This window comes from Lemur catta, chromosome 7, assembly GCF_020740605.2.
Source record: "Lemur catta isolate mLemCat1 chromosome 7, mLemCat1.pri, whole genome shotgun sequence".
Classification (NCBI taxonomy): Eukaryota; Metazoa; Chordata; class Mammalia; order Primates; family Lemuridae; genus Lemur; species Lemur catta.
The window spans coordinates 44,628,684-44,656,637 of NC_059134.1; the positions used below are offsets into that span (position 1 = coordinate 44,628,684).

At 39.1% G+C, this 27,954-nt stretch overlaps 2 protein-coding genes across 2 annotated transcripts; both read right to left on the bottom strand.

The window, feature by feature from the left end:
- Nucleotides 1-953: 953 nt before the first annotated feature.
- On the bottom strand, nt 954-2,141 carry UBTFL1 (upstream binding transcription factor like 1). The gene has a single exon (XM_045556934.1). It carries the CDS (start codon nt 2,139-2,141, stop codon nt 954-956), a length of 1,188 nt encoding a protein of 395 aa, XP_045412890.1.
- A 20,223-nt stretch (nt 2,142-22,364) lies between these two features.
- LOC123641234 (tripartite motif-containing protein 43-like) lies at nt 22,365-27,625 on the bottom strand. The gene is made up of 6 exons (XM_045555784.1): nt 27,215-27,625; nt 26,490-26,585; nt 25,108-25,338; nt 24,579-24,601; nt 23,966-24,063; nt 22,365-22,858 (listed from the first exon to the last, which is right to left on the bottom strand). The coding sequence occupies exons 1-6, from the start codon at nt 27,623-27,625 to the stop codon at nt 22,365-22,367; spliced, it is 1,353 nt and encodes a 450-aa protein (XP_045411740.1).
- Nucleotides 27,626-27,954: the final 329 nt, after the last annotated feature.

The following is a 27,954-nucleotide window of genomic DNA, read 5'->3' on the forward strand; positions in this document are numbered from 1 at the left end:
AGACACAAAAATGGAAAAGATCGAACATGAGTCTCAGAAGGATAGGAAAAAAAAAAATGGAAAAGAACTGCCAGGAAAATACTATAAAACACAAAGCCAACAAAGCGTAAGTGTCCAGAATACATAACCTGCAAACTAACAGGGCAAACACATGAAGCTCTCTCTCCCAAGTACAAGAGTCCAGAGGAATTAGTTCACCGGGAAAAAAAGTCTGAACTACATGTAAAAAGATGCTCAAACTCACTAGTAATCAGATAATAAAAAGCATGAAAGAAAAAGTTACTACCTTCAAATGAATATTAAAAATATATAAATATGAAGGTTTGGTGAGGTATGGAGAAACCTGGATTATCTCTGACGTGGGAGTTTAATTCTTTACAAATCTCTTTTGTACTAATCTCTAGTAAAGGTCACGTTGTATACAATAAGACTCCCAATGAATAGTCTAAACTAGAACCACTGCTATGTCTGCCAGGTACAAACTGATCCCAACAACAAAATGCACAATCACAGATCTAATAACAAGGATAAAAACAAACACCTGGAATCAATCTCAGTTCCATCAGTGGTGGAATGGATGAATAAATCAAAGTACAATCCTATTAAAGAATATAGAGTGTAGTGAAAATTAGCAAACTACTGCTACATGTTACAAACTGGATAAATCTATAAAACACAAGCTTGAGGTAAAATAGAAACAAGGTAGAATATGCAGAGTATGCTCTGCGTGCTCAATAGCACATGCCGTTACCTATGTGTCTATGCATTTAAAACATGCAAAAAAGCAACGAAATAAAAAGCAGGAGGTGACTGCCCTCCCTTTGACGTGGATGACATCAATGACCTTTGCTGGCATGTTCTCTGTTTGACCCTTTAGGACGTGAACAAAGCTCAGGTGGAGTCTGAGTCAGGAGTCCCCTGAGGAAGCTGAGCTACAGCCGCCACCCTCGGAGTTAATCATCATCATCTTCATCTTCAACCCTGATGCTGGAGTCTGAAGTGTTACTGCCTCCATCTTCTTCTTCATCTTCCTCCTTATTCTCTTTTGATCCCTCTGAGGGGCGATAGTCAACCCAAACAGCCTCTGCTGAATCTGTCCCTGGAGCTTGCAGCCCCTGCTCCTTTCCAAGACATTGCAAACTCTGCGCTGATGAGCACTGCAGATCTGCACGTCTGAACTTGGGGTTTGGACCTCCTGTCACAGGCATGTTCTTACGCTTAGCACATGTTGCTTCTCTGTATGCACCATATTCTTCAGGTGACAAAGTCTTGAGCCAGAGATCCAAGTCCACCTTGTACTGTTTCTGCAGCTCCTCAGCCTGGCTTTTATACTGATCCTTCAGGCTCTGTGGGACACGCTGCCAGCGTCTGCCAATCTCTACCATGCGCTCCCTCAGGGACAAATGTTGCAGCTCCCTACTTGACCACGAATCTTGGTGAAACTTGTGGTATCCATTCATGGGAGGTTTCTCAGGCTCTCCATAAAATTTCACTTTCTGAGAAAATGTCTCAGTTTTTGGAAGAGACCTTGCTTCTTTTATGTTTCCCTGAAAATTCTTTTGGGCTTTGATTCGGCCCCGGGGCCTCTTGGAGACATTAGATTTCTTGGAGTTCTGGACTAGATCAGGGTGATCTTCCCTGAATCGTGCCAGTTTTTCCTCAAACTCTTGTTTTTCCTTCTGGAATGCCTGGATATATTTCTGCTTCGTCTGCTCTGGCAGCTCCCTGTATTTCTTAGACAGGATCTTAGTCAGCTCCTGGTTTCTCAGCCCAGGGTACATTTGGGTGTACTGGGGCAGCTGCTCCTTGAAGAAACGGATATAAGCAGTTAGGGGTTTCTTTGGGAAGTCTGGATGTTTCTTGCCTTGTTTGTTTCTGTTTGGATTTTTAACATGTTTCTTAGCTTCCAGGACTAATTCTTTCAAAGTACAGGACTTGTTCAACTTATGAGAAATCTCTAACCATTTGAATTTGCACATTTCTCCAGAAAAATTTTTAAAAGCTATTTGTCCCCAGTCCAGATGTGACTGAGTTGTTTGAGACATGTGGTTGTCATTGGATGGGAAATTATTCTCCATGCACTCCAGTAACATCAGGACGTCCTTTTTGGACCAGTGGTCTTGGCTTTTAGGCAACGCCATTTTGAGGCGTTTGGGCCACTTATAAGTTCTCAGTTCTGTAGACACGTCAGGAAGAGCACAAAGCTCTTTATTCTCAAGACACAGCAGATAATTGATTTTGGAAGTCTTGCAGTCTTTGTGATTCTACATTTCTGAGGAGAAAGAAACAAAACTTACTCTCCTTCATTGGGATTAATGAGAAAAATCACACTCCACTTGGGATATGTCCTGTGTATAATTTACAAAATAAGTGGAAAACTGTCTACTTCTGAATTAAAGTTTATGCTTGCCTTTCATATGCTACATTTACAATATTCAATATCTCCTGGCCGGGCGTGGTGTCTCACTCCTGTAATCCCAGCACTCTGGGAGGCTGAGGCGGGTAGATCGTTTAAGCTCAGGAGTTCGAGACCAGCCTGAGCAAGAGTGAGACCCTGTCTCTACCAAAAATAGAAAGAAATTATCTGGACAACTAAAAATATATAGAGAAAAACTTAGCTGGGTGTGGTGGTGCATGCCTGTAGTTCCAGCTACTTGGGAGGCTGAGGCAGGAGAATTGCTTGAACCCAGGAGTTTGAAGTTGCTGTGAGCTAGGCTGACGCCATGGCACTCTAGCCTGGGCAACAGAGTGAGACTCTGTCTCAAAAAAAAAAAAATCTCCACTGCCCACTGCAACCTGCCTTCTGGCAAATCTTACCGGAGCCTATCTTCAATAGAACTGAATGAGACTAACACCAAGCCACTCACTCCAGAAGCCTAATATAAAAATAAGGGAAAGAACATTCACTCTGTAGCTCCCTGAATGTGGCCACTTTCTAAGTGCAGCCCATATGGCCATGACTAAAGGTGCATTTGAGAAGCTGGAGATTCAGTGAGACAAGTCTAAGAGCTCCTCCAGACACACAACTAACTATAATCTTTTTATGGGGGGAATATGAACCTATAATAAAAGACTGATTTGTAGATGAACCATTCTGCTTCTCCTTCCAAATAGCAAGGATTTAATGCGTACTATGAAAGATTTTTAATTGTATTTGTTTAATTCTTTGTCATATTTAAGGCTCAGTGACAGTTTTGTCTCCTCTAGGAAGTCCCTCCATAATACCTGGCATTTACCAGAAATGTTTATTTGAAAACATGGCAGATCTGATGGGTACTATTTTCTTACCAATTTTGTCTTGCCCAGTGTAATGTCTCTGGCACACATTTCCTCACATCACTCCCCAAATTGTTCTAACTCTTTCACTAGTGTTTTTAGGATAATCTATTCTAAGACTAGCTCACGTAAATAAAATTGCATACAAATACATACGACATTAAATAAAGCCAGATCTTGCCTGGAGGGTAAATAAGAAGTATAACATGGGGTCTATGGGAGGAAAAAAATATGCATAAGAAGGGAAACACAACAGACTTAAGAGACAAATGGAAGGGGAAATTCTGAGAATAAGCTTTTGAATATCTGCAAAAAAATTTTTGAGAACTATTTTTAATTCTCCGTATAGAATAATATAGCCTTCAAATGACATTAGAAAATTCACTGGAAGAGTGAAGATCTTAATAGTTATAATAATGTCACATAAATAATGAATGTATCAGAAAATAATAGATTAAAATATTCTGAAAAATTAAAAGTATTATTAAAGTCCATATTTGAGGTGGAAGAGAGAATAAATAACAGCCCAGATATTAGACTCCATGATGTAGAAAAGGCTTTTGAAAAGTACTTCCATAATAAATTAAGATATAAATAAAACAAATTAAAAATTGCAAAAGAATGAAAGCCTTAAAATTAAATGTGGAGGACTGAAAAGAGAATAAATTTGAAAGTTATTGAAGTTTTAATTTTAAAAATCAGACAAAATACTATTTTATCAGTGTCCTAAGAAAACTGAAAATAAAAGCAAACAATAATAGAACAGAAAGAGAAGTTAAGAAAAAAGTAACATTCACATTAGAAGGTAGAAAAAAGAATGAAGAAATAAAGAGTTCCATCACACGGTAGTAATATTCTCCAGAGATTAGGAGGTTGGGGGGGTAAACTCACAACTAATGGACGCGGTGAGCATTGTAGAGGGGAAGGACATGCCTCTAATCCCTGCTTGGATGAGGCAAAGACATAAAAAAAAAAAGACATAAAATGTAACCAAAACGTTTGTACCCTCATAATATCCTGAAATAAAAAAATAAAATAAAAATAAAAAATAAATAAAAAAAGAAAGAAGCGGTTCCATACATTGTGTTTATGTTCACAACTTACTCTCAAATGGCTCAGGGATAAAAATTTGTCTTAAACTTCCAACTGTTTTTTAAGTAGTGATTATTAAAAACAAAAACGTAAATGTAAGATGTATTCTGATTTTGAAAAAAATTAGAATTTTTTCAATGTAATTATGAAATTACATAAACTTGACATTAGAAAAGAGATATGGAATGTTTGGAATGTGAATCTAGGGAGGAAGAGTCACCATCTTCCCAATTCTGAAGGTTAGGATGATGTGTGTTGAGCAATGGAAGTGCTAATACAGTTGTTTTTGTTGTTATGTGGCTCCCTTATGAGGCAGGCATTTTTTTCAACTGTAGTCAGTTGAATAGTGGGCCCCCAAAATGTATGTCTAAGTCCTAACCACTCGTACCTGTGAATACAACCTTCTGGAAGTAGGATCTTTGCAGATGTAATTAACTTGATCACCTTCAGATGAGATGGTTCCGGGTTTAGGGTGGGGCTTAAATCCAATTACTGGTGTCCTTATAGGAGAAAGAACAGAAAGATTTTAGACTTGGAGACACAGGGAAGGCCATGTGAAAACAGAGGCATGGATTGGAATTGTACTGTCACAAATCAATGAAAATCAAGGGTTGCCAGCAGCCACAGCAGCTAGGAGAGGGGCAGGGGTAGGTTTTCCCTCAGAGCCTCCAGAAGGAGCCAATTCTGTCAACACCTTGATTTTCAACTTCCGGCTTTCAGAACTGTGAAGGAGTAAATAGTTTTAAGCCACTCAATTTGTGATAATTTATTGTGACAGCCTTAGGAAACTAATATGTAAATGTTATACATTTATTGTCTTATTTTTCTCCTCCCAACTGTATGAGGTGATTTTACCATTATTATTCCATTACATAGATGATGAAACTAGCAAAACTAAGCTGGAGCCCATTCTACTAAGTGAAGTAGCACAAGAATGGAAAAATAAGCACCATATGTACTCACCATCAAACTGGTATTAATTGATCACTACTTATGTGCACATATAATAGTTCACAGTTTTTCAACAGTGGAACTGTTTACATTCTGGACTGGACAAGTCTTCGTTCTGGGGGGCTGTCCTGTGCCGTGTAAGATTTTTGGCAGAATCCCAGGTCTCTAGGCACAAGATTAAAATAGTAACCACCAGTTATGACAACCAAATATGTTTCCAAACATTAACAAATGTCCCCAGGAAGGAAAAATCACCACCAGTTGAGATCACTGCACAGTTATTGGAAAAAAATAAATATGAGGTATTTGTAAGACCTTAAAAATAATTTAGACATGCTACCTGGTTCTTAAAATCTAGGCGAACTTGTAAAGCAGTAAGTAACAAGTCAGTTGAAGATTTCCTTACAAATATATATACCAGGGAATAAATAATATCGTGAAAGAAAATTACAAACCAATTAGTAACAATCTAGCCACTCAATTCACAGGGAAAGATACAATTTTTTGATATATACAGAATTACAGGCAAGCGTTAAAGGATAGAATGTAAGGAGAAAACGATAGTATCTGCAGTCTGTTCTTACCTGGCATTTGAAGAGTGCTCTTAATACAGATTTATTGAGATGTAACGTCAGATTACTTCGAACTTCTACTGAGATAGTGCTCTACCACTTGATATATTAATAATAAGAAATTTCCTTGACGTACTGCAGCTCTTTACAAACAGTCTCAATCTTCCATGCACAGGGCTACAAAAATCACAGGAATTTTCCTTGATCGTCCTTTTCTGACCCTTGCAGGATGCCTCCTTTCTATTTATATGATTTTTTTTTTCTTAATAGGTTTAGGATAATGTAGTTTTCATTGTGGGTGTTTCCCAGATACCATTAGAAATAAATCTAAGCTGAGGGAAGAGACTCAAAACAGAATTCCAAGTGGCTGGGAATAAAGGAGTATGTGAGCACATAGAGGATCCTTTTCCAAGATTGGATTGAATGAAACAATCACCACTAATCTTCTTTTCCACATTGTAATTACTTTTCCCTCCTCTTCAGTTTTCTCTAGATTTTCTGCCTCTTTCATAAAGATATTTCATTTCTTATTTTCTAAAATAAGAAAATGAATTTAAGGTCTCCCTTTAAAACACGGACATGCTTCTCATTTCTAAGTCCCCTGAGGTTTGAAAGGTTTAGAGGTCTCAAATTCCAGTATATATTTTGGGCCTGGCCTCCGCCATTTTAATGAATCCTCAGATGAATATCAAAGGTGAAAAATTAAATCTTATAACATCATAAAAATTTGAGATTTAAGATGGTAAAAAAGCAATTCTATTTCTTAAATAAAATTTATAGGAGCCCATTGTTTTCTACTGAGCTTTTGCAGCAGACCCCAACAGACCATATCAAAACAGAGTCACTGATGCTAATGTTGTGTTAGGTAGATAGCAAGGGAGACTCTCTGGGGACAAAGTGGGTACCTTGCCTAGGGCAGTCCTGTCTTGGTGCTGCCCCACCTTAATCCTGCCCTGAGTAACTGCCACACTTGGGAAGAAGGCGGAAACCCTGCTAAATTGCAAAAGAACACAGGGCATCCCCTACCCGCAGGACAGGCAGCCCAGGCACAACAGGATTTGCAAAGTGACCTAGAGTAACCTAGGCTAATTATCATGTCATTTACTGTCCATCAAAGTGGTTCCATGGTGATGTCTGAATCACAAGGAGGGCACAATATGGACAGTATAAAACAAGACCCTGATCATAATCAGAGCCTTTTTTTATTACAAGAGGCCTGATCACCATTTTGTGGGGAAGGTATCTTGCTCTTATTCTGTAAACCTATCTTGTCCTTCCTCAATAAACCTTGTTTCACGCTTGCTTTCCTTTTGGTGTGTCTTATTATTCAGCCAAGAGCACGCCAAGAACTGAGAACAGACAAGATTACCGACCCCGAACCCTGACAGTTTCACATCCCTAAACCAAATCTAAACTCTATCAGACTTTCTGAGAAATGAGGACAGAGAGGTAATAGCCAAATGCCAGAACAGAGCAGTTTAACCAGAATGATAAGGAAGTCCTCTATGCTTTAATCTTTACAAGAAGGGTAACCTAACATTAAGCAATTCCCTTTTTGTATTATGCTGTTTCCTTGTTTCTGCATAAGCTACCTTATAAAAACCTACTATTCTGCTATCCATAGCATAGCATCTCTCTGTTTTTACATGAGATGCTTCCTGGTTCATGAATCATAAATAAAAGCCAATTTGATCATTAAACTAAATTTGTTGAAATATTTTCTTTTGACATATCCAAACATATAATGAAAAAAAAAAACAAAGAGATATGAGGAAATTGGACCAAAATCACACATACCTATCAGGAGGAGTTGAGCTAAGAACAAAAATAACAATTTCTGATTTGAAAGCTGTGTGGCTTCCATTATCTAATAACAGTAACATTATTTTACATCATCCTGAAGCCTTGGTTAACTAACAATGAATCAAAGGACAGATGATAGCAGGACACCTGGATAGACATTCTTCTCTGCGTCCTCAGTATTCTCAGCTATAGCCAGTAAAAATGACAAAGTATGTAGTGCTGGTTAAGTTGAGGACACACGGCAAGCACTCCATTTATGCTACTATAATGCATTATTTTATTTTACCACACCCAACTTTCTTCTTTCTACTACTTTTGTTAACTCATCTTAGATCCTTCCTCGTCTCATATTCCTCAATGTGTCCTTTATCCTCTGGTTTTTCCAGGATTCTATCATTGATAGTGTTCTCTTCCCATTTTGTATATTCTCCCTTTTACAATTTCAACTCTTTTTTTTTTTTTTTTTTTTGAGACAGAGTCTCACTTTGTTGCCCAGGCTAGAGTGAGTGCGGTGGCGTCAGCCTAGCTCACAGCAACCTCAGACTCCTGGGCTTAAGCAATCCTACTGCCTCAGCCTCCCGAGTAGCTGGGACTACAGGCATGCACCACCATGCCCGGCTAATTTTTCCTATATATATTTTAGTTGGCCAGATAATTTATTTCTATTTTTAGTAGAGACAGGGTCTTGCTCAGGCTAGTCTGGAACTCCTGACCTCAAGCGATCCACCCGCCTCGGCCTCCCAGAGTGCTAGGATTACAGGCGTGAGCCACCGCACCCAGCCTACAATTTCAACTCTTTGGTGTTAACTACACTTATATGTTCTCTATACCAGTTTTTATTTTTATATAGGATTTAACTTCTGCAAAAAAAAAAAAAAAATGTGCCGGTAAATGAATCAATAATCTCTTCTGGGAATGAGAAGAAAGAAGTTCCATACCTTTGATGTAACTGGCAAGAGTCCCAGGGGTGTCTCAATTCACTTTTAAATTGTAGGTATGTACCAGATTATAATTCTAATATAGTTCTTCAAAACTGAAAGATGACCATCAACTGGTGGCTCATGCCTATAAAACTACTTACTCAGGAAGCTGAGGCAGGGGATGACATTAGGCTAGGAGTTTCAGGTTGCAATGAGCTATGATCTCACCACTGCACTCCAGCCTGCGCAATAGAGCAGGACCCCGCATGGCATCCTGAATTAAAAATAAATAAATAAACAAACAAACATATACCAAATTGGAAACACACACACACACAAATATGAATATCAAAGACAGGAAATTAAATCTTATAACATCATAGATATTTGAGACTTAAAATGTTAAAAAGCAATTTTATCTGTTAAATAAAATTTGCAGGATGCCATTGATCTGGACTGAATTCCTGCTCTAGGCCACAAGAGATGAAACTGTGCCTACAGTCCTGGCTACTTGGGAGGCTGAAGAAAGAGGATCTTACTGGTTCAAGATTAGGCATATGACACATTAAACTTCGAGATGTATCCAGAAATGAAGAATGCACAGTATTCATCCCATCCCAGTAGGATGGAAACACAAATGCCGTAGAAAACATCAAGTCATTCCCTTACAGTCAGGCCCTCTTGCTCAGAATATCTGTGGCTGTTGGGCTTTGGAGAGCCAAGAGTTCTGCTGCCCTGGATATGGACAGATCTTTCAGAGCTTCCAGAGGTGAAATCACTGATAGTAGACGATGGTGTGTATGAAATTTGAAGTAAAGCATTTCATGCTTACTCTCTTCTGTAAAAATAGTTTAGCTTAACCTGCCAGCACACTTAAGTCTTGTGAAAGAAAATAAATGTCTTTCCTAGTTATTTAAAATCACGTCAATGTAAAGTAACTGTAACTAGAGCATTGATTGTTTTGTGTTATACCGTTATTTGATCATTTTTATTCTATTACTGTATTAGTAGATATTTTAGGTCTTAAAAGTTATATTTCCACCGTTTTTATGCAATTATGGAACTTATACCTAAAATGTCCAATATAATGTGCATGTAGTAATACTCTTTATCGACATCAAAGTTAAATGTACTGAATTAATTCACAAGCACTTGTTGTAAAGGTCCTATTTGCCGTTCCTTTAAAACCTTCAGGTTGCATAATAGATTTGAAAAGTGTTCAAAACAGATCCAACTGACTGTTAATGGCTCCCAGTAAGTGGCATAGGTCACTATGGGGAAATATCAGAAATAAAGATGAACTGGTTGGTGGTCATGCTTCCATGAACTGCATCTATGGACTCTCCAGTGTAGAGGGGAAAGTCCAGTGTTTATGTTCTTTTTGTTGTTGTTTTAAAAGATGATTGATTAATTGGTGCTGATTATTGTAGCTTGAATATCCACCATTTAAGAATGTGAAAGTATTGTCTCTCATCATCTGAATTGACTCTAGGAAAATTATTTTTCTCAATTATAAATAGATAATTTTTATGTTTTATTTCTGGAAAGGAAAAATTTTGATATAAAATTAAAAGGATAAATAAATTTTAACTGTTTATTGTTTTAGGAGTTGACAGTTGATGTTAATGCTGATTAAATTAATCAACTTAAGTTGAACCTAATTGATTTCTAATTGTCCTCAGAAAAGTCCATCAGTGAATTGAGAGGCAGGGAGCATAATCTCTCAGCAAAGAGACTAAATACTTTTAGTGTGCTGCAATCATGGCATGATTGAGACAGAAAAGGACAGAGACAGATTCTGGATGTGCTTTTGCACCAGTCAGCTAATACAAGTAACTCTGGAATCTTCCCCACTTTTTCACTCTGCCCAATCTTTAAGCTTGTCTAAGTAATTTAGGTATGATTTAGAACACTGCTTGTTTTAACTAAAAAGATCCTGAGGACTCCCTCATTTAATTTTCTCTTTTGTATCACAGCACATTTGGCCCTTCCATGGATTCAACCAACCTGGGATTCAAAACATCTGGAGGAGGAAAAAGACTATGTACTAAAAATGCACACATATTTTTCTTGTTGTTGTCCCTAAGCAATACAGTATAAAAGCTATTTATTATACATAGCATTTACATTGTATTAGGTATTATAAGTAATGTAGAGATGATGTAAGGTATCTGAGAGGATGTGCAAATTCTAGCCCTTGTTATATAAGGAACTTTAGCATCCTTGGATTTTGAAATCTTGGGGAGTCTTGGAACCTGTCTCCCATGGCTACTGAAAGACAACTGTATACATTCAGCCTTTCTACATTCACCATGTCTAGGTTCATACTAGGGTTAAGTTAATAGGTAGATTCGACATAGCTCAAGCAGACAAATTGAACTGTACACAGGCTTTTTTCCCCACATTGAGGCAAAAATATAAATGTTTCCCTTTTTTTTTATTTTCAGAAACATGGATTCAGGCGCCTTGCAAGCCTTGCAGAATGAACTCACCTGCCCCATCTGCATGAACTATTAATACTTGATAGACCCTGTTACCATTTACTGAGAGCACAGCTTCTGCAGGCCCTGACTCTGCTTCTGCTGGGAGGAATCCCAGAACCCAATGCGCTGCCCTGAGTGCAGGGAAATATCAGAGAAGCCAAACTTCAAAGCTAATTTTGTACTCAAGAAGCTGGCTTCCCTCGCCAGGCAGGCCAGACCTCCCCAGGTCCGCCGCTCAGAGGAGCAGATCTGTGTGGTGCACATGGAGGTGAAGGAGCACTTCTGTGAGGGCAAGAAGACACTCCTCTGTGAGTCCTGCTCTGAGGGACCAGAGCATGTGACTGGTGGCCACCATCCCGTAGAACGGGCTGCTGAGTAGTACAGGGTAAGTGATGCCTCTGACGCCATTTGGAATCTATACCATCCTAAGTCAGAGAGAAAGATGAGAGTTTATGAAGATGAAGTTGATGAGAACGGAGATGACAGAGGTGGTGATTTTTCGATGTAAATCTCAAGATATAAACTTGTCCTTCCAATGTTGTCGATCAATTTGACACTCCAATCACAGCTGTGTTGAGCCTTCACTGATGGAAGTTTCCTTAGAAACATTGTTAACCGTGTGGATTTGGTGCAGCTGTGGAGCAGGAGGCAGCACCAGGAACGCTGGCTTCTGCTGCAAGCCTGCCTGCTCCATAGCCAGGGAAGACAAAAGCCAATTTCTTAGGAAATAAATTATATTATCCTCAGGGTGCCTTATGTTTCTGAAACCTCTGATATCCCAAATATTTAAATCAGATAAGGTTAACTTGTGAAAAATCTGACCACTCCACTCTAGCTCAAGATTAGTGTCCTGTCAACGACGGCCTTTTCTAATAGATGAGGGGGTTGGATCTACAGTACCCTTTTCCCTATTGCTAAAGCTTAGGGTTATTTCACAGGAGAAACTGCTAAAGAAAATGAGCCCTTTATGGAAAGTGACTCAGGAAATGCAAAGCAATTTAAATCAAGAAATTAGCGAAATCCATTCATGAAAGGTAAGAAGGAAAAAGCTTTATTTATTTTATTCAGATTGACTTAATACTGACTTAGACTTTTTAAGTAATTTCAAGTTACCAGTTAAAGCAAAGTGGTTTCTTCCTAGAAAAATGTAGTGGTATCAAATGATATATTAATATCAGAAATCACAAATATGCAGACTAACACAATCTATGCAAAAAAAAAATACTCGTACTTATATGGGGGAAACAGCATGATCTGTATTTGTTGCAGTTTTGGATAAAACTTCTCGGTCACTGAGAATAAGATAGCATTGAACTAAGTCTGGCTATGAAGGAGAGAAAAGAAATTGAGTAGAGAAGAGAAGAAATAGAGTAAATTTTTAAAAATCTATAAAATAGAGTGTAGAGAAGAAATAGAGTAAATTTTTAAAAATCTATAAAATAGAGTGTATACTTAAATATTGAAAAATATTGAGAAGAATCAGTCCATGGTACAAGAGGGAAGTAAAAAAATGGAATTAATGGAGTAAGATCCCTGAAGAAGTGTCACGGGGAGAGAGCCATACAGGATTATCCAAAATCAGCAAAACTTTAGGTCAGGAGAAGGTTAACTCTTTGGGGTAACACTCAGTTTATTTCCCCTAATTCATTCACAAAAGCAATTTGGTGAAGTTATTGAGGCTTTGCCCCTTGATTAGGTAAGGTTTTTAGAAATTGGTAAGCAATTTCAATGCACTCTGTTTTTATTTTTTCCATTTTGTTTTAATTTTTGTCCTATGTGGTCAGCCCTCTCCTGGGAATAAGACTGGATGAAGAGTGACACTGGGAACCGAGATCTCCTTGTATCACTACACAGCCTCTTCCTGAGCTCCTTCCTTTTTAATATTCATTAGGAAGCCCTCATGGCTCAGTTCAGATTCTGTTGTTAACATGGCCTCAAATGGTTCCTTAGAGGGGAATAAGGAAAAAATGCATTATTAAAACACAAAAAACAGTAGAGAATATCAGAGAATATACAGAAGGATATAATTTTCATGATTAAAACCTGTTTTTTCTTTGCAGGATTTGGTGGTGAGTTTACACTAATGATCCCCGATTTCTCAGAAATCAGAAATTGATTCCCTTATTGACAAAGTAGATGTACAGTTAGTTGACCCTTGAACAACCTGGAGGTTGTGACAATGATCCTCCCTGTAGTCAAAAATTGGAGAATACATTTTTTTTTGTGAAAAGGAAAGAGTAGTTTATTAATTTGCTGGCAAATGAGGAGGTTGGCAGACTCCTGTCTCAAAGCCCCAAGGTTCTGCTTCTGAGCAAAAGTACAGAGCTTTTAAAGCCATCTTTGGCTAGGATAATCTCATAACCTCCACCCCACAATTCCCTTGAGCAATCTCATGTGGCACAAAGAACAAAGGACACTACCCTGCCCCTCCCGACCACTGGCCTGAGGCAGGGATAAAGATTTTATTTCTCAAAAAGGGAAAGGGGGCTTTGAAGAGACAGAAAACAGGCTGGTCCCAGTGCAGTGGTGTTTACTACTAATTGATGGCAACCACACAACCAGTTACAGGTTCCTTTGTTCCATCTCCATTCCCACTGCTTCACTTGACTAGCCTAAAAAGAAAAAAAATAAAGAAGAGACAGAAAACATTTTTACCCTTTTCAGGCCATTTTCTCTGTGACATCGTATTCCCCAGTGTCAATTTTACCCTTCTGTATGTATGGGAGGAGGGGCGATGTAGTCATCAGGCTACGTCCTGCTGCCTTGGTGCAATGTTTTAGACAGAAGGTACAGATTATCAGGTGACGAAGGGCATAAGCAATAACTATAGGTATGGGGATTGACAAGGTGAAATGGACTGTCACCTTACATCCACTCTCCATACAAGGATGGGTTAGAAAAGAAACATGGGACTTCTGAGTGCAGAGCTATTAGTAGGTGATCTGAGAGTTCGGCCTCTGCAAATTCAGAAATCAGGTACAGAAATACTTGTATCAAACAACGTTTTGGATAACATATGCGGCAGCAAGACAGATCAACAGAGGAGGATAGCCCTGGGAAATCCTCACTGAGGAGTTGTTCCTCTATCCTCTAGACAGAACCAAAAAATTAGTGAAAATATCAACATTTTCATTTTTTCCTTTTTTCTCAAACAGACACGTTAGATCATGTAAGGGTGGCCTCTCCACTGGGGGCTACACCTCTTTACATTGGTATGATGAATGCAAGCTTTCTCTTCTGACAATTTTAACAAGATGTGAGTTGTTAGAGCACTTCATAGGGTCCCCTGCACCTCTCTGCTTCCAGCTGGGGCAGGGACCTGAAAGAGACAAACTCTTGTGTAGTGGTTAGCACCTGACCCACTCATTTGACATATTGTTTAACTCTATTCCTTTTTACTTATGGATATATTATCATACTCACCTTGGGATGCTAGGAAGGGTCTTTCATAAACTAATTTTTATTGGTTTAAGCCTGCTTCTAAAGGGCTGCCCTTATCCAGAGGAGGGCAAGTTACAATAACCTGTCTCACTTTAGACTGGTTTCTTATATCAATTCCAGGATATATGTAATTTCTATTCTAGGTATAGGGCTTTGCTTATGTGTTGGGTTACCTCCGCTACAAAGAAGGTTCTATTATCACTCTCTTGAAATGTCCAGGGCTCTGCAGGGTGTGCTCCTTCCTGGCTCCTGTCGACAATGGTGTCTGCTGACATCCTTGCTGTAGGAGGAGGTGATGTTGAACCATCTCTGTAGCTATCTGTTCATGGTGTCTATCACCAGTATTCTCTATTTGCTTGGCCTCTTTCTCTGGACTAAGCAATGTGCAAACTTGCTGAGGCTCAAACTTCAAAGCACAATGACAGTCTCCTGTATACTTCACCAGGCCCTGGTACACATCTAGCAGGAGATTGGCAGCACCCCCCATGGAGATGAGCTTCTGCTGCTTCTGAAACAACCCCCAGTGCTCCTGCTGTTTGCCCAGGTCAGCCCCCTGGGCCTGTTGTGATGAGTTTCTCAGCAGCCCCTTGTCTATGGCTTCCTCCTTCCCCACTTCCCCCTACCTGGCTCGCAGAGCACCAGATGAGGCTGGTGCCAGGGATCCTGGTGGCAGCCAGGGGAAGGGAGCTTTCCCCAGACAGCTTCTGTCCACCAGGCTAGTGCCAATAGAATTTCCACTGCCAATTTTGTGCAGGGCTCCTATGGGGATATTTGGAGGCAGTGGGCTCCAGGCCCCCTCCTTAGCTATCTGAGTCCTGGACTTAAAAAAAAAGAAAACTATTTGCTTTCCTGGATACTTCCTGCAACCTGGAGTCCCTTACAATTTTGAGCAATGTTCCTTTCAGGGTCCTTCTTCTTTACCAAAAATCAGTCTTGGTGGTTTTTTCGCCCATGCCTTTTGGTTGTTTCAGAAGACCCTTTGGCTGTTTTTGCACATTCAATCCCCCCTATCTAATATTGCTGCAAATTGCCCACCCTGGCTATGGATTTCTTCTGGCCCAAGTTGATTTTGCTGCCAGGAGAGACCATTCTGAACCCCGAGTCATAATTTACTGGGTGTGGTACTGAAGAGTTAGTTCAGGTGGCACTCTCCTCTACCCCTCCCATGATGCCAAAATGGCAGCAGCAATAGGCATTCCTTCCTCCTTGCTTCATGCAGCTTGGTGGCAGGCCATGTACACCATGTACACAGTCTTCCCTCCTACCAGGTGCACCCCTGGGCTGTGGTCCCACCCAGTGTCTTGCCACAGCCATCTGCAGAGTTCTGGAGGGTGTGGGAAGACCTTGTTTATCAAAAATCTTACAAATACAGATCATTTTTTATGCCATAAACAATGAGTTTATCTTAAGCAGAAGGCTTGAGACTCAACACTTTAACTCTATAGTGGCAGGTCAACCATTAGAGCTCTGAATTTTCTTTGATATAATTTGCCCTTTAGTAAAAAGTTGTGCACAAGAATTGGCCATCCTAGAATACCTGGCATGTCTTTGAACCTTACACAAATTCTTGCAAGTAGAGGCACCATAAACCAACTGGGGTACCTGAAGGGGATCATTCTCCTTGTCTTTCTTTATTTTTAAGGGATTTAGAGGCAATGGAGAAGACCCTTTAGATGAGATCAGGCACATTCAGGGTGGTATGGCTGTAGATGAGAAGACTCTTTAGAATGCACCATCAAATCAAAATTAGAATACAAACAACAAATTCCAGGGAATAGAACTAACAGCTCAAAATAAACCCAAGGACCATCAATCACCACTTTTTCTCACACTCCATACAGCAGTACCGACCACCACTTTGACCCACATTCCATACAAGTAGTACTACGGTACAAAAACTCACCAGGAAAGTTGTAGAAAAACTCACGAAAATTCAAATACTAACAATATAGGGAATTCCCAACACAATCTAAAATGCCATGGCCTATCAATCAAATGGGAATATTCATTTAATAGCCACTTCTCACACTCTAGCAAGTACATTAGACTACAATAACACCATTCCCTTTACACAGTCATAATATCTTGGGATTGTTTGATTTTTGCACTTCTTTTTTAAGAAATCCCTTTCAAACATAGGGCTTTGCTTATGTGTTGGGCTACCTCTGCTACAAAGGAGGGTCTGTTATTACTCTCATGAAATGTCCAGGGCACTTGCTGATCTGATTTTTGCCTCTATTTATAGTGTAAAAATCTGTTGAGTAAGTAGATGGCTGGTCACTATATAGGCCTTTCTGAGGCCATGAGAAGTGTGATATTTGGAGATGACCATTATGGTGCACCCTGGGAGCCCCAGTCCTCTGAGAGCCTTGCTGCTTGGGGACCTCAGGCCTTCACTTCTGGCAGGCATTGCTGTGAAGTGGATGTGACATATTTCTCCAACTGGATTCTGGGAGTCTGTAAATATTCCTGGACAAGAGATACCAATAACATTCTTGGTTTTGAGGAAGAATTTTTCCTATTTTCTTCGAAGAGGAGTAATCTTTGTAAGCTCTGCACCAACTCCCCACCCTTAGCTCAGTGTGTGCAAAGGCCTCTGGGACAGGTTGGGGTGTTTCTGGATTATGTCAATGCAACTGTGAGCTTCTGTGATGTTCCCTCGTATATACCTTTTTCCTCCCTCTCTCTCTCTTCTTCTGAAGCCTTTTCTTTGCCTTGGTTCCACATGAAGAGTCAGGTTTCATGCTGATTTATTGATGAACTCCCATGTCTGAGGAAATTTCAATCCTGAGACCTTCTCATGTGAGGCTGCAGGACTGTTTTTGATCTCACTATAATTTTGAAAATGTAATTACTGTATGGTTATGAAATGGGTTAACCATGTTGAGTGTATAAACTTATTTATTAAGTTTTATTTCAATAAAGAATTATAAAACCATCATAAACATCTGATTTCATACATTTTCAGTACCCCAAGAAGAAACCTGATATCCTTTAACATTTACTCCCCATTCACTTCCCCCTCCCTCTAATCCCATTCATTCTCCCCTTCCCAACCTGGCAACCCCTTCTCTACCTTCGATCTTCGTGGATTTGTGTGTTCTAGACATTCTGTACAAATTAAATGGTACAATATTTGGCTTTTTGTGTCTTGTTTCTTTTATTTAACATTATGTTCCCAGGGCTCATCCACATTGTAAACAATGTGTTTTACTCACATATTTGAACTGGGCTGGGATAGAAAAATGAAGTGGTGAATATCTCAGATTACTAAACAAAATGAAAAATTCTGTTTTCTCTTCAAGTCTGACCTAGATGAGTAGATCCAAGTCTCTGACAGATTAAAATTTCTCTAATTCATAGTCATTGACCACTTCTTAGCTCAAACACAGGTTATTCAGAGAAATCCTCCTTGACTCCATAGACCAGGAGTTCATTTCTTTAATGAACACACTCTGAACATATTATATTATTTCATACTATTCAACAAACTTTTATTAAATTGATAGTTACTTATTGCTAATAGACTGTAAATTTAAAGATAATTAGCACAATATTTGTCCTATGTGCTATTATATTCCCACTATCCAATGCAATGCTTAGAACATAGTGCAGGATGCATATGTGGGAACAAATAGATGCATAAATGAATGAGTTAATATAAAAATATTATGAGAATTAAAATTTTCTAAATTGTAGTAATTGATAATGTCAAGAAAAGACAAGAAATGGATAGTATTTTATATTCACAGTCTAAGAAAATTTCATTATTTTGAGGCTTAAAATAATTATAGCATAATTGTATTTCATAGTGTTGATTTTGATATTTCCCTTGGATGATCAGTATAAACTAAGGAAAGGTGAAGATCTTCTATAAAGCTTTAGGAAAGGAGAAAAAAAGACTTAGAATGATGGAGACTGACATAATTTAAAGTGACATATGCCACCAGGCACAGCAGCTCCCACTGGTAATCATAGCAATTTTGGAGGCCCAGGTGGGAGGATCTCTTGAGGTCAGGTGTTTTAGATTAGCTTGAGTGACATTGTGAGACCCCCATCTCTACAAAAAATTAGCCAGGCATGGTGGCACGTGCCTGTAGCCCCAGCTACTCAGGAGGCTGAGGCAGGAGGACCACTTGAGCCCAGGAGAGGGTGGCTTCCACTGAACTACTTAATGATACAATTTCCTTCTCAGCAGAACCTTGTTGAGGACAGTGTTGAATGATGGGTCCTCTTCAAATTCCAGAGAAACATATTCCTATGGTTGATTGTTGAGACTCATAATGTATCTCCTCCATCATATAAATGTTCCTTTGCCTTTAATCTTATCCTCTTCCAACTAACACAGCAATTTATCTGCTTCAAGGGTATTTAGCATAGACCATTGATTTCTTTCAGGCAGTTTGGAGCCACCAATCAGCAAGTGGGCCCCATCCTGTGATGTCTTTGTCAGGGTATATATAAGGTGAACAGGTACCCAATCCAGTAAACTCTTTTTTTTTTTTTTTCCATTTTGTGTTCTGATTCCCTTCATTAAGTATTCTCAAAATCCAGGCCTAAGGGGACTTCCACTACCCCTGCAAGAACATGCTGGATCATTCCCCCGGCCATGTTGGGGCATACTATCTCATTCCCATTGAGGTCCAATGTCTTCCTGACTAGGTTTTGTGGAGATTAAAGAAGCTAGGAGAGATCTGGGCAGACCCTGAGGATATTCCCTAATGTGGATGTCTCTGCAGTGTCTTCTTCCACAGGAATTCTAGGTTTGATAGGAAGCGTGGGCCACCTCTGTTGTCTTTGTGGGTCCAGAGAAATCGCAGAAACCAACATTTTCAGGGGCATCCACGCAAACGTCAGGATCATCAGGCTCCCAGGTTTTCCCATAAATGAACTACTTTCACTGGATGTTCAATTACCTTTAACATTTGAAACTCTATTAAATCTAGAATTTGGTTTACAGATTTTTCTGCTCTCCCAATGCACAGAAAATGCTCTTTATTATTATTTTTTATTGAGGTATATATAATATGCAAAAGTTGCACATATTTAAAAGGTACAATTTAATAAGTTTGGCATGTGTATACACCTATGAAACTATCAATAAAATCAAGGCAGTGCACACATCCATTGCTGCAGAAAATATCCTCATCCTTTTTACTCATCCCTCCCTCTCACCCTTCTTGTCCTACCCTGTTCTCAGGTAACTATGTATCAACATTGGCCTTTGCTAGATGGTTATTTTGTTGAATAAATTATGTAAGCCAGATTTTGGTTGTGTTGAGGTAGGGGATCCTATCTTATTCTGAAAACTAGGCTCTCGGCTCTTGGATCACTATGAGGAGTAGGTCCCCTAAAGGGTGGGTGCAGGATAAGTACCACCCAATCACTCCCCATGTGAAGTACCAAGTGGGAAGAGAGCCCTTCTAGGTCATTACTAAGGAACTGATGCAGGAAAGAAGGGAATTCCAGGATCACCATCATTATGGCCCATCATAACCCTGCCTTGCCTGGTGATTTCCAGAATTAGATCATCCTTTCCCTTATTTTAATTTGATTTTGAACTTCTTTTTTAAGAAATCACTTTCTAACATAGGAGCAAAAAGGCCATTCTTCTAGCTGGGCTCAAGTGCCTGTAGTCCCAGCAACTCGGGAGGCTGAGGTGGGAGGATCACTTGGGCCCAGGAATTTGAACTCAGCCTGGGCAACATAGAAAAACCCCATCGTTTAAAAAAAATCCAAGAATACCCTTTTAATATTCACTTTAAAAAGTGATCAATTTGTCTTACACATTGAATGTAATGCAATTGAAATTAATATTTGTGTACAATATTAAATATCAGAGCATATTTACTTAGAAAGACTTCATTTTGACATGTATTTGCAACGCTTGCCTATTCAGTCATAAATCAGCATCTACACATTAGGAAATCGAGGCCTTGCCCTTTGATTTCTGTGTTCTATCTTCTTATTGCTATATCAGTAGCCCTTGGCTTAACTGATACATTGTCCTGAGATAATAAAGTCTGCCTCTGATATGTCAAAATACATATTTGATATTTCGCCACATGCAAGAACACTGCTCTAACATTGTTGACATCCACATTAAGTAGAAAATATATATGTATCCAGCAAGCCCCTGGAATTTTCTCCTCATACAATGGTATTGCCAGTGATTTAAAAAAAACAAAAATAACATAAGTGTGTATCTAATTGCAATGTTCTTATGACTAATAATCAGAAAGGTAAATTGAACTCATAAATTTTTTACTTACATCTGGATATTTTTTTTTTTTTAGTCTACTATCTGTGTTTTCTAAACTGAGGAAAACATTTTTCCTCTAGTATGGTAAGTAAATGACTTAAAAATTAAAATTATGTAGGCATGTTGATGAAAATAATCTATTATTCAAAATGATTGACTTATCATCATTCTATTTAGGATCGTAAACAAACATTCTACTGAAGACCTTAACTTCTGCTATTATGCTTTTTTCACTAAGAAATACATAATCACTATTACTGAATCAAATTGAATGTAGTGATACTTTGCTTCTCAGATGTAAGAAATACACTGAGGCTTTGCATCTGTAAATCAGCTTATATCAGTGTTTCTCAAACTTTGGCACTCATCATAATCACCTGAAAGATTTGTTAAACCACAGATTGCAATCTCTATGCACATACTTTTTGATTCATTAGGTATTGGGTGTGGCCCAAGAATTTACATTTATTAAAAGTTCCAGGTGATACTGATGCTGCTGGAATGGGAAGAAAATTTTGAGAACCACTAGCCTCAATCATTTCTTTATTCCAGATTGCCCTTAACATTTCCTATCTAGTTGGTTTACCCTGTATCTCAGAGACTGTTTAATCTCTTATAGCATTTATTTGTATTACTATTCTCTATTACTAGTGAGAAATCTTTGAAACCATATTGTTTCAGAAATAAATTTCGTCCTCTCAATAATATAATTCAGTGACAATACTGCATTTTAGATGACATCATAGTGAAGATTACAGAGCAATCCACTGTAAATGACAATTATTGAAAAGACAGTTGTTACATTGTTTTCCATTCCAATATTGTTACATGCTCATTATGACCTAGACACTGTGTGACCTGCTGAAAATATAGCCTGACTATGAGTCACTTCCTATATTTTTGCAACTTATACTACTCTAAAAGAGCCAACAATTCTGAAATCATATATAGTCATGAACCACATATATGATGGTGGTCCCATAAGATTATAGAACAAGATTTGACTGTATCTTTTCTTTGTATATGTTTAGTTACACAAATACCTGACATGGTGCTACAATTGAATATGTTATTTAGTACAGTGACATGCTTTACAATTTTGTAGCCTAGGAGCAATACACAATACCACATAGCCTAGCTGTAGTAGGCTATGCCATCTAGGTTTGTGTAAGCACACTCTATGCTATTTGTGAAAAAATCAAACTGCTGAATGATGCATAAACAAACCAGGTCTGTCCATGATGTTCACACTTGAGTTCTTCTATTAGACCACTAAGTTGGAAACACATATTTGATATTTTCAGAACTCCACCCAATAGATTCACAAAGCAAGGAAAACATCACAGTACATATTTTAGATAATGGGCCACAATAGGTGATTTCAACTTAAACAAAGTGGACCAAAAAAGTTTTTCATTACACTTTTAATAACAGTAAAATGAGGTTACGTCAGAGTAGACAAAACTTAGAAGACAGTAAAGTATGATTGATTTGCTTCAACTGAGAAGGGCTCCCTAGCACATGGAGTTCCCAGACTTGAAGTGGGGTTCTGATTCACCCCTGCTCATCTGTGGCCAGTGAGAAAGAAAGGCCTGACAGGGAAAGAGAAGGAGCCAGCAGGGTACTTCCATATGAGGGAACTCTTGGCAACATTCAAAAAACTCACACTTCCACTCTCCAAATCAAGAAACACACCAATCCGGCCCAGAGGTTTCTCAACATAGTGAGGAAACATCGGGGAGGTGGTGAAGAAATAACAGTGATTATCCTCCTCCACACATGAAAGAAGAAATATGTCCTTAAATTCCAACAATGTGCCATTCTTCCTTATCCAGGAATCTTTACAGACTCCTACACCCCAATTGTTAGAGTCATCCACATCCAGTTCCCAGTAATGTTTCCCAGAGGTGAAGGCCTGGACTCCCCTCATAGCAAAGTAGTTAGATCCATTAGAATTCAAAGATGCATCTTCATAATCAGGTCTAAGTATCAAGCTTCTCACATCATCAAACAGCCTGATATTGTGATTGGTTATTTCATTATGGAAGGAAATCTCCACTGTGGAAAGAAGAGAACATTCTAATGAAAATCAGTTTTTCAGTTAAATACAGTAGATGAGAGCACTGAGGTCCAGTCTCACTGGAAAACAACAGGTCAAATTTCTAAAAACAATTCTGCCTGGGAATAGCACTGAATTCAAAGGCTTCCAGAATATTTGCAGAAGTAAATACCTAACCCAAGGAAAAGAATTCCTAAAATCTCAGGAACTACAAAGGGGAAGGATGTGATTTCTACTTTGGTTGGTAGCTTTTCATGACACCTGAAGAACTGGAAGCCTGTGCATGCTGCCAAGTCCACGACAACACAAGTTACCTCCACTGCCCTTTCTCTTTCGGGGCAGAGAAGTGGGGGACCAGAGCATTTCTTAGCTCTAAATAGGACATTACCACCTTGCCAGGGATATTGTACTCTGCCAGTTCAGCCAGCAAGTTGATACTTAAGATGAAGAGAAAATCTGAATACACATTATTGGAAGTGACTTCCTTCTAAGCATTATCTGGCTTTTATGCCTGATTCAGGCCTAGTCATCCTTTTCCTGCTGGACTAACTGTGGTCTATCATGGAGTTCTGTATAAAGCCTCATTAACCACCCAATCACTTTATTGTTGTTCATAAGTTCTCAGTTTTTATGTTTAGTTATAGAGAATCACTCATGTCTTTTTAATTATATCAATTAAAGTGTACATTACTACAAATTCAATTACTATGAAACTTTAACTGGAATATATTTAAAAATAAAAGACTAGCAATTCTACCACAATAATTAACTGCACTTAATTTGAAAGTGCACTGTCCTGAGTTAATAGTCAGTTCAGTATGACTCAATGAACTCTCAGTGTATCAGAGAATGGTTCTATGTTCCATAGAGTCTTTTTGTGTGTGTGTGTTTCTTTTTTCTACCCAATTTATTGCTGGGCTGAATCTCATTACCTTTCACCAGCTTTCATTTAGTTGTGTCTACATGATGCTAGTACAACTGTGACTATAGAAGCCTATTCACAGGCTGTTCTCTCAATGAAAGATCATTGCAGAGGGAAAGCTGGCCCATAGGAAACCATTATTAATGACACTGCATGGTGGTCCCACCAATGGGCTGACACTCACCTCGGAAGCAGTTGAGCCTGTCCAGCAGTCCGGTGATGGGCACTGCACTGAGCTCTGGATTCACAGGCTGGGGCATGTGCTTGTGCACGAACTCACTTCTGCAAGGAGGCAGGTTCAGTTAGTTAATCTGTCCAGTGTCTGTGTTTAAGTAATAACAGATTCCAACTGGGACTGCTTCATCAAATCCCGTTTCTGTGACATTGCAGTGTACACAATCCTGGGATGGATTGTGGCATTTTTAGGAAATCTTTCTTAGTCGTCTTCTGTTTCCACCCTTGCCTCAAAAAATTTACTTGCCTCTTTCTGCTACTATCTGTAACTATGTGGTTTGTTTAGCTCTGTATGCTTGTGACTCTGAATCCTAAAAACACAGGCCACTGTATTCTAGTAACATCTCTACTCAGCCCTTCAACACATAACCCCTGAGTCACAGGAGAGGGAAGAGGGACACTAAAATGTCAAACATAGCACACAAACACACTCACACACGGACATGCATTCACACACCAGTGGTTTAATTTGTTAATAAATTATGTTTTCACTTTGTGAGAAAACACTAGATCTGTGTACTAGACCCCCTGGTGCCCCTGCTCATACTGAAGGTGAAACGTACCTTGTCAGTATATCTCCGAAATCCTATAAAGAAAAAAAGAAAAGTTTAGACAGCTTCAGATATTAGTTATTCTTCCCATCCAGGCTTTGGGTATGGGAAAGTTCAGAAAAGTACCAAAACTATCCCCCAACCCTCTTTATATTAATAAATGCATTTTTGTCTCTAGGCATTATCCCAGTAAACACAATCAGAGAATCCAAATTCTTGACAGATTCAGAACCCTGAGTTTGAATGAAGAGAAAGACATAGGCAGTGACTGCATTGCTGCAAAACACCCGCCTCTGCAACTGGTCTTTCCCAGGGCTTGCCTCAAAGAGCAGCATGCCTCCAATTAAGGGCATTGGAAACTGAGGACTTCCAAACAGGAGCAGGAAGAAAATGTTAGTTTTTCCCAAAATTCTACTCATTTCCCAATGGAGACAAAATTGAATTTCCAGGAGTAATTTGTTCCCTACCAAAGAAATACTGGAGGACAAAGATGTAAATGTCAGCTAATGTAAAATCTTTCAAGGCACATCATCCCTGTTACCTGGAGCAGCTCCACAGCTGGTTTCTGGCACATTTCCACCAGTGTCCTGTACATTTCTTTTAGTTGTTTCCTCTTTTCATCCATTTTGGCTTCACTTGTATTGAGTTGCTGAAAAATCTCTTGGCTTTCCTTTTTCAGTCTTTCTATATGTTGTTTTTCTTCCTCTTGGAGAGCTGGAGGCAGCTTCCTATACTCTTCCCTGATTATCCTTTCCCGTAGAGACACATAGCCCTGCAGGGACAGGGATTTCTCAGATCACATACACAGGCCAGCTTCAGCCTCCTCCACTTAAACTTCATCCATTTCTCTCTGAATCATGTTCTCTACTAATCAGCTACATGCACTCTAATTCTCGTCCTCCCATTTCTTAGAACCCAAACATTCATCCAGCTCCTTCCTTCACTTATTTTTCGTTCTTTCTTAAAAATATGAAGAGATAAACCAGCCCTTCCTTCAACATTCATCTAATTCATAAATTCCTGAAAAACTGATGCATTTCAGACTTAAAATATTTTATATATATCCTCAAAGATCTGAAATACCACCTGAAAACAATTGAAATTTCTGATTGATTGTTAAATCATTGTACTTAATATATCTGATCTGTTTCTAAATCAGTCTCTCGTCTCAAACCTCCTTAATTCACAGTCTCAATAATCAGTCTGAAAAACTAGCAGAGAAACTATCCATACGTTATATTCAGGACAAAAAGCCCTCACACAAAGGGTATCTTAGGAAGATGTTCAGCCAAGCCCTGAAACTGATTTCTACCCTGCTTTCCTTCTTCCTGCTATCTAAGGTCACAGGCACCATAGTGCCCTGTCATTCTAAGAACACTAATCCTCATGCCATTGTGTCAATCTTCCCAATATCTATTCATTCTCTCACTCCCCCTGGTCCTTCCCCCTCTCCCCATTTTTGGTCAGCGTTTCAGCATGTTCAGTTTTCTCCTACTTAAACCTGCAGCATCAGGTGGCTCCCGTGCTGTCCAAGTTCACCATCACAGACACACTTCTTAAAGGACTGTTCACAGCCCCCTTTCTTCCCTCTGCCCATCACTGTATTCAGCATTATGAAATGCCTTCAGCCCCAATTATATACCCTTTAATTTATACAATTCACCTCATACAGAAATCTCTGCCTGAAATAACCATGGATTTTAAACACTTGTACTTCAGCATTCAGATGATTTTAAATTTATCTGGAGAATCATTTCCTGAACACCTGAGCAATTATTTTAAAAATTTCGAATTGTTTTTCCTTTGAATACATATATCATAGAATCTTGTGTCACATGAAAATTTCAGTTTGAGTACTTAGTGGATGTTTTCTAGCATGTTGGTCTCAAAGTGGTTGTCAAGGAGCAATGTTCTCATACTCACCCCCCACAGGAGGATTATTCTCTTCTCTTCATGTAGATTTCTATGATTTTCTTGGATGTTCTTCCATAAAGAACTCATCTGCTTTAAGATCTTCTCCTGCAAAGGAACAATACATTTGAGTAGCAGAGAAGGAAATACCATAGTTTTCAGACCCTGACCAGTGTAGAGAGGCAAGGGATGTTACATATAAGGATATTAGGGAGGGTGGGACAATCAAGTGTTGTACTGCTTGTCCTTGATCATAATTATCAATTCTGAGAGATTTCAGAATGTGGAATAATGCAGGAAACTGGCAAAGAAGATTTCCTGTAATGTGGATCATTGTCAGTGAAGCATACTGCTTCAGAACTGCCTCTCCTGACACTAGGGCCCAGCTTTGGTAGTGTACTGACTTTCCAATTATTTGTCCAGTATTTTAAACATGTTTCCAAAATAAGTCTCTGTGTGCTTGTAGTTTTGGTAACTTTACTGTGTCTTAAACATTATACAATATATTAATACTCAAAAAAGAAAAATGACCATTAATTTAATCACCCTCCCTTTGGGTACACATTCCATGAAGGCAGATACTTGCATACTGTTCACAATTCCATCATTCATACCTAGAACAGTATCTGAAACTCCGAGAAGAATGGAGTGACCATCCTCAAGATCCTCTTCTTCCTTCCAGTCTCTTAACTCTACTACCTACCCATTGTCAATATGCCCTCAGAGGCATCACTTACCCGGTGGTCCTCAGCTGCCACTTCAATGGGACAATGTCTGTGAGCCCCATGGTCCTGGGAGTTAGAGCAGAGCAAACACAGCAGGCTCTTGTCCACTTCACAGAACATCTTCTTCTTCTCCTTGTGGGTGCCACACATTTGCTCCTCAGAGCACAGGAATTGCAAGAGGCTGGCTTTTTTAGCAATGGACACTAGATTCTTGAGAACAATATTGGTTTTGAAATCTTTCTGCTGTGATGGCTTCCTACACTCTGGGCAAGATCCATGAGTCTGGGCTTCTTCCCAGAAGAGGCAGAGGCAGGGTCTGCAAAAGCTGTGACCACAGTCTATGGTGACTGGGTCTATAAGGTAGTTGAGGCAGACGGGACAGGTGAGTGCTCTCTGGAAGACCTGTGTGATTTCTGAGTCCATTTTCCTGAGAGAAGAAAATCAGAGGAATTTAATCTTCTGCCTTGGAGAGACAAGTATCTAAGTAAATTTGAATCAGGTTGTGATTTAAAAATATTTTTCAATTTGGAGCACAAGAGTCTTCAGTTTACAGATGACAGTAGTAGAAAACAAAGACAAAAAGAAAGATCAGGCTCTGTAGAGTGATCTGCGTGTGGTCTTGTCAACACACATCCACCTCCCCAACCTCCTTTTTCCTGTATAAAAGAATTCAGATATTGTGAGGTGTTAGTGTCCCCCAAATTGCTTGGGCTTCAAGGATTTAGCCAACGTCCAGATCCAAGGGGTGAGCG

Excerpts from the sequence above, each read along its gene's own strand:
- UBTFL1 (XM_045556934.1), bottom strand. The coding sequence starts at position 2,141 with ATGGCGTTGCCTAAAAGCCAAGACCACTGGTCCAAAAAGGACGTCCTG.
- LOC123641234 (XM_045555784.1), bottom strand. The coding sequence starts at position 27,625 with ATGGACTCAGAAATCACACAGGTCTTCCAGAGAGCACTCACCTGTCCC. Across the intron at positions 25,339-26,489 it reads GAATAATCCTCCTGTGGGGG|GGCTATGTGTCTCTACGGGA; the intron begins GTGAGTATGAGA and ends CTGTCCCTGCAG. Across the intron at positions 24,602-25,107 it reads CAGCTGTGGAGCTGCTCCAG|GATTTCGGAGATATACTGAC; the intron begins GTAACAGGGATG and ends TTTTCTTTATAG.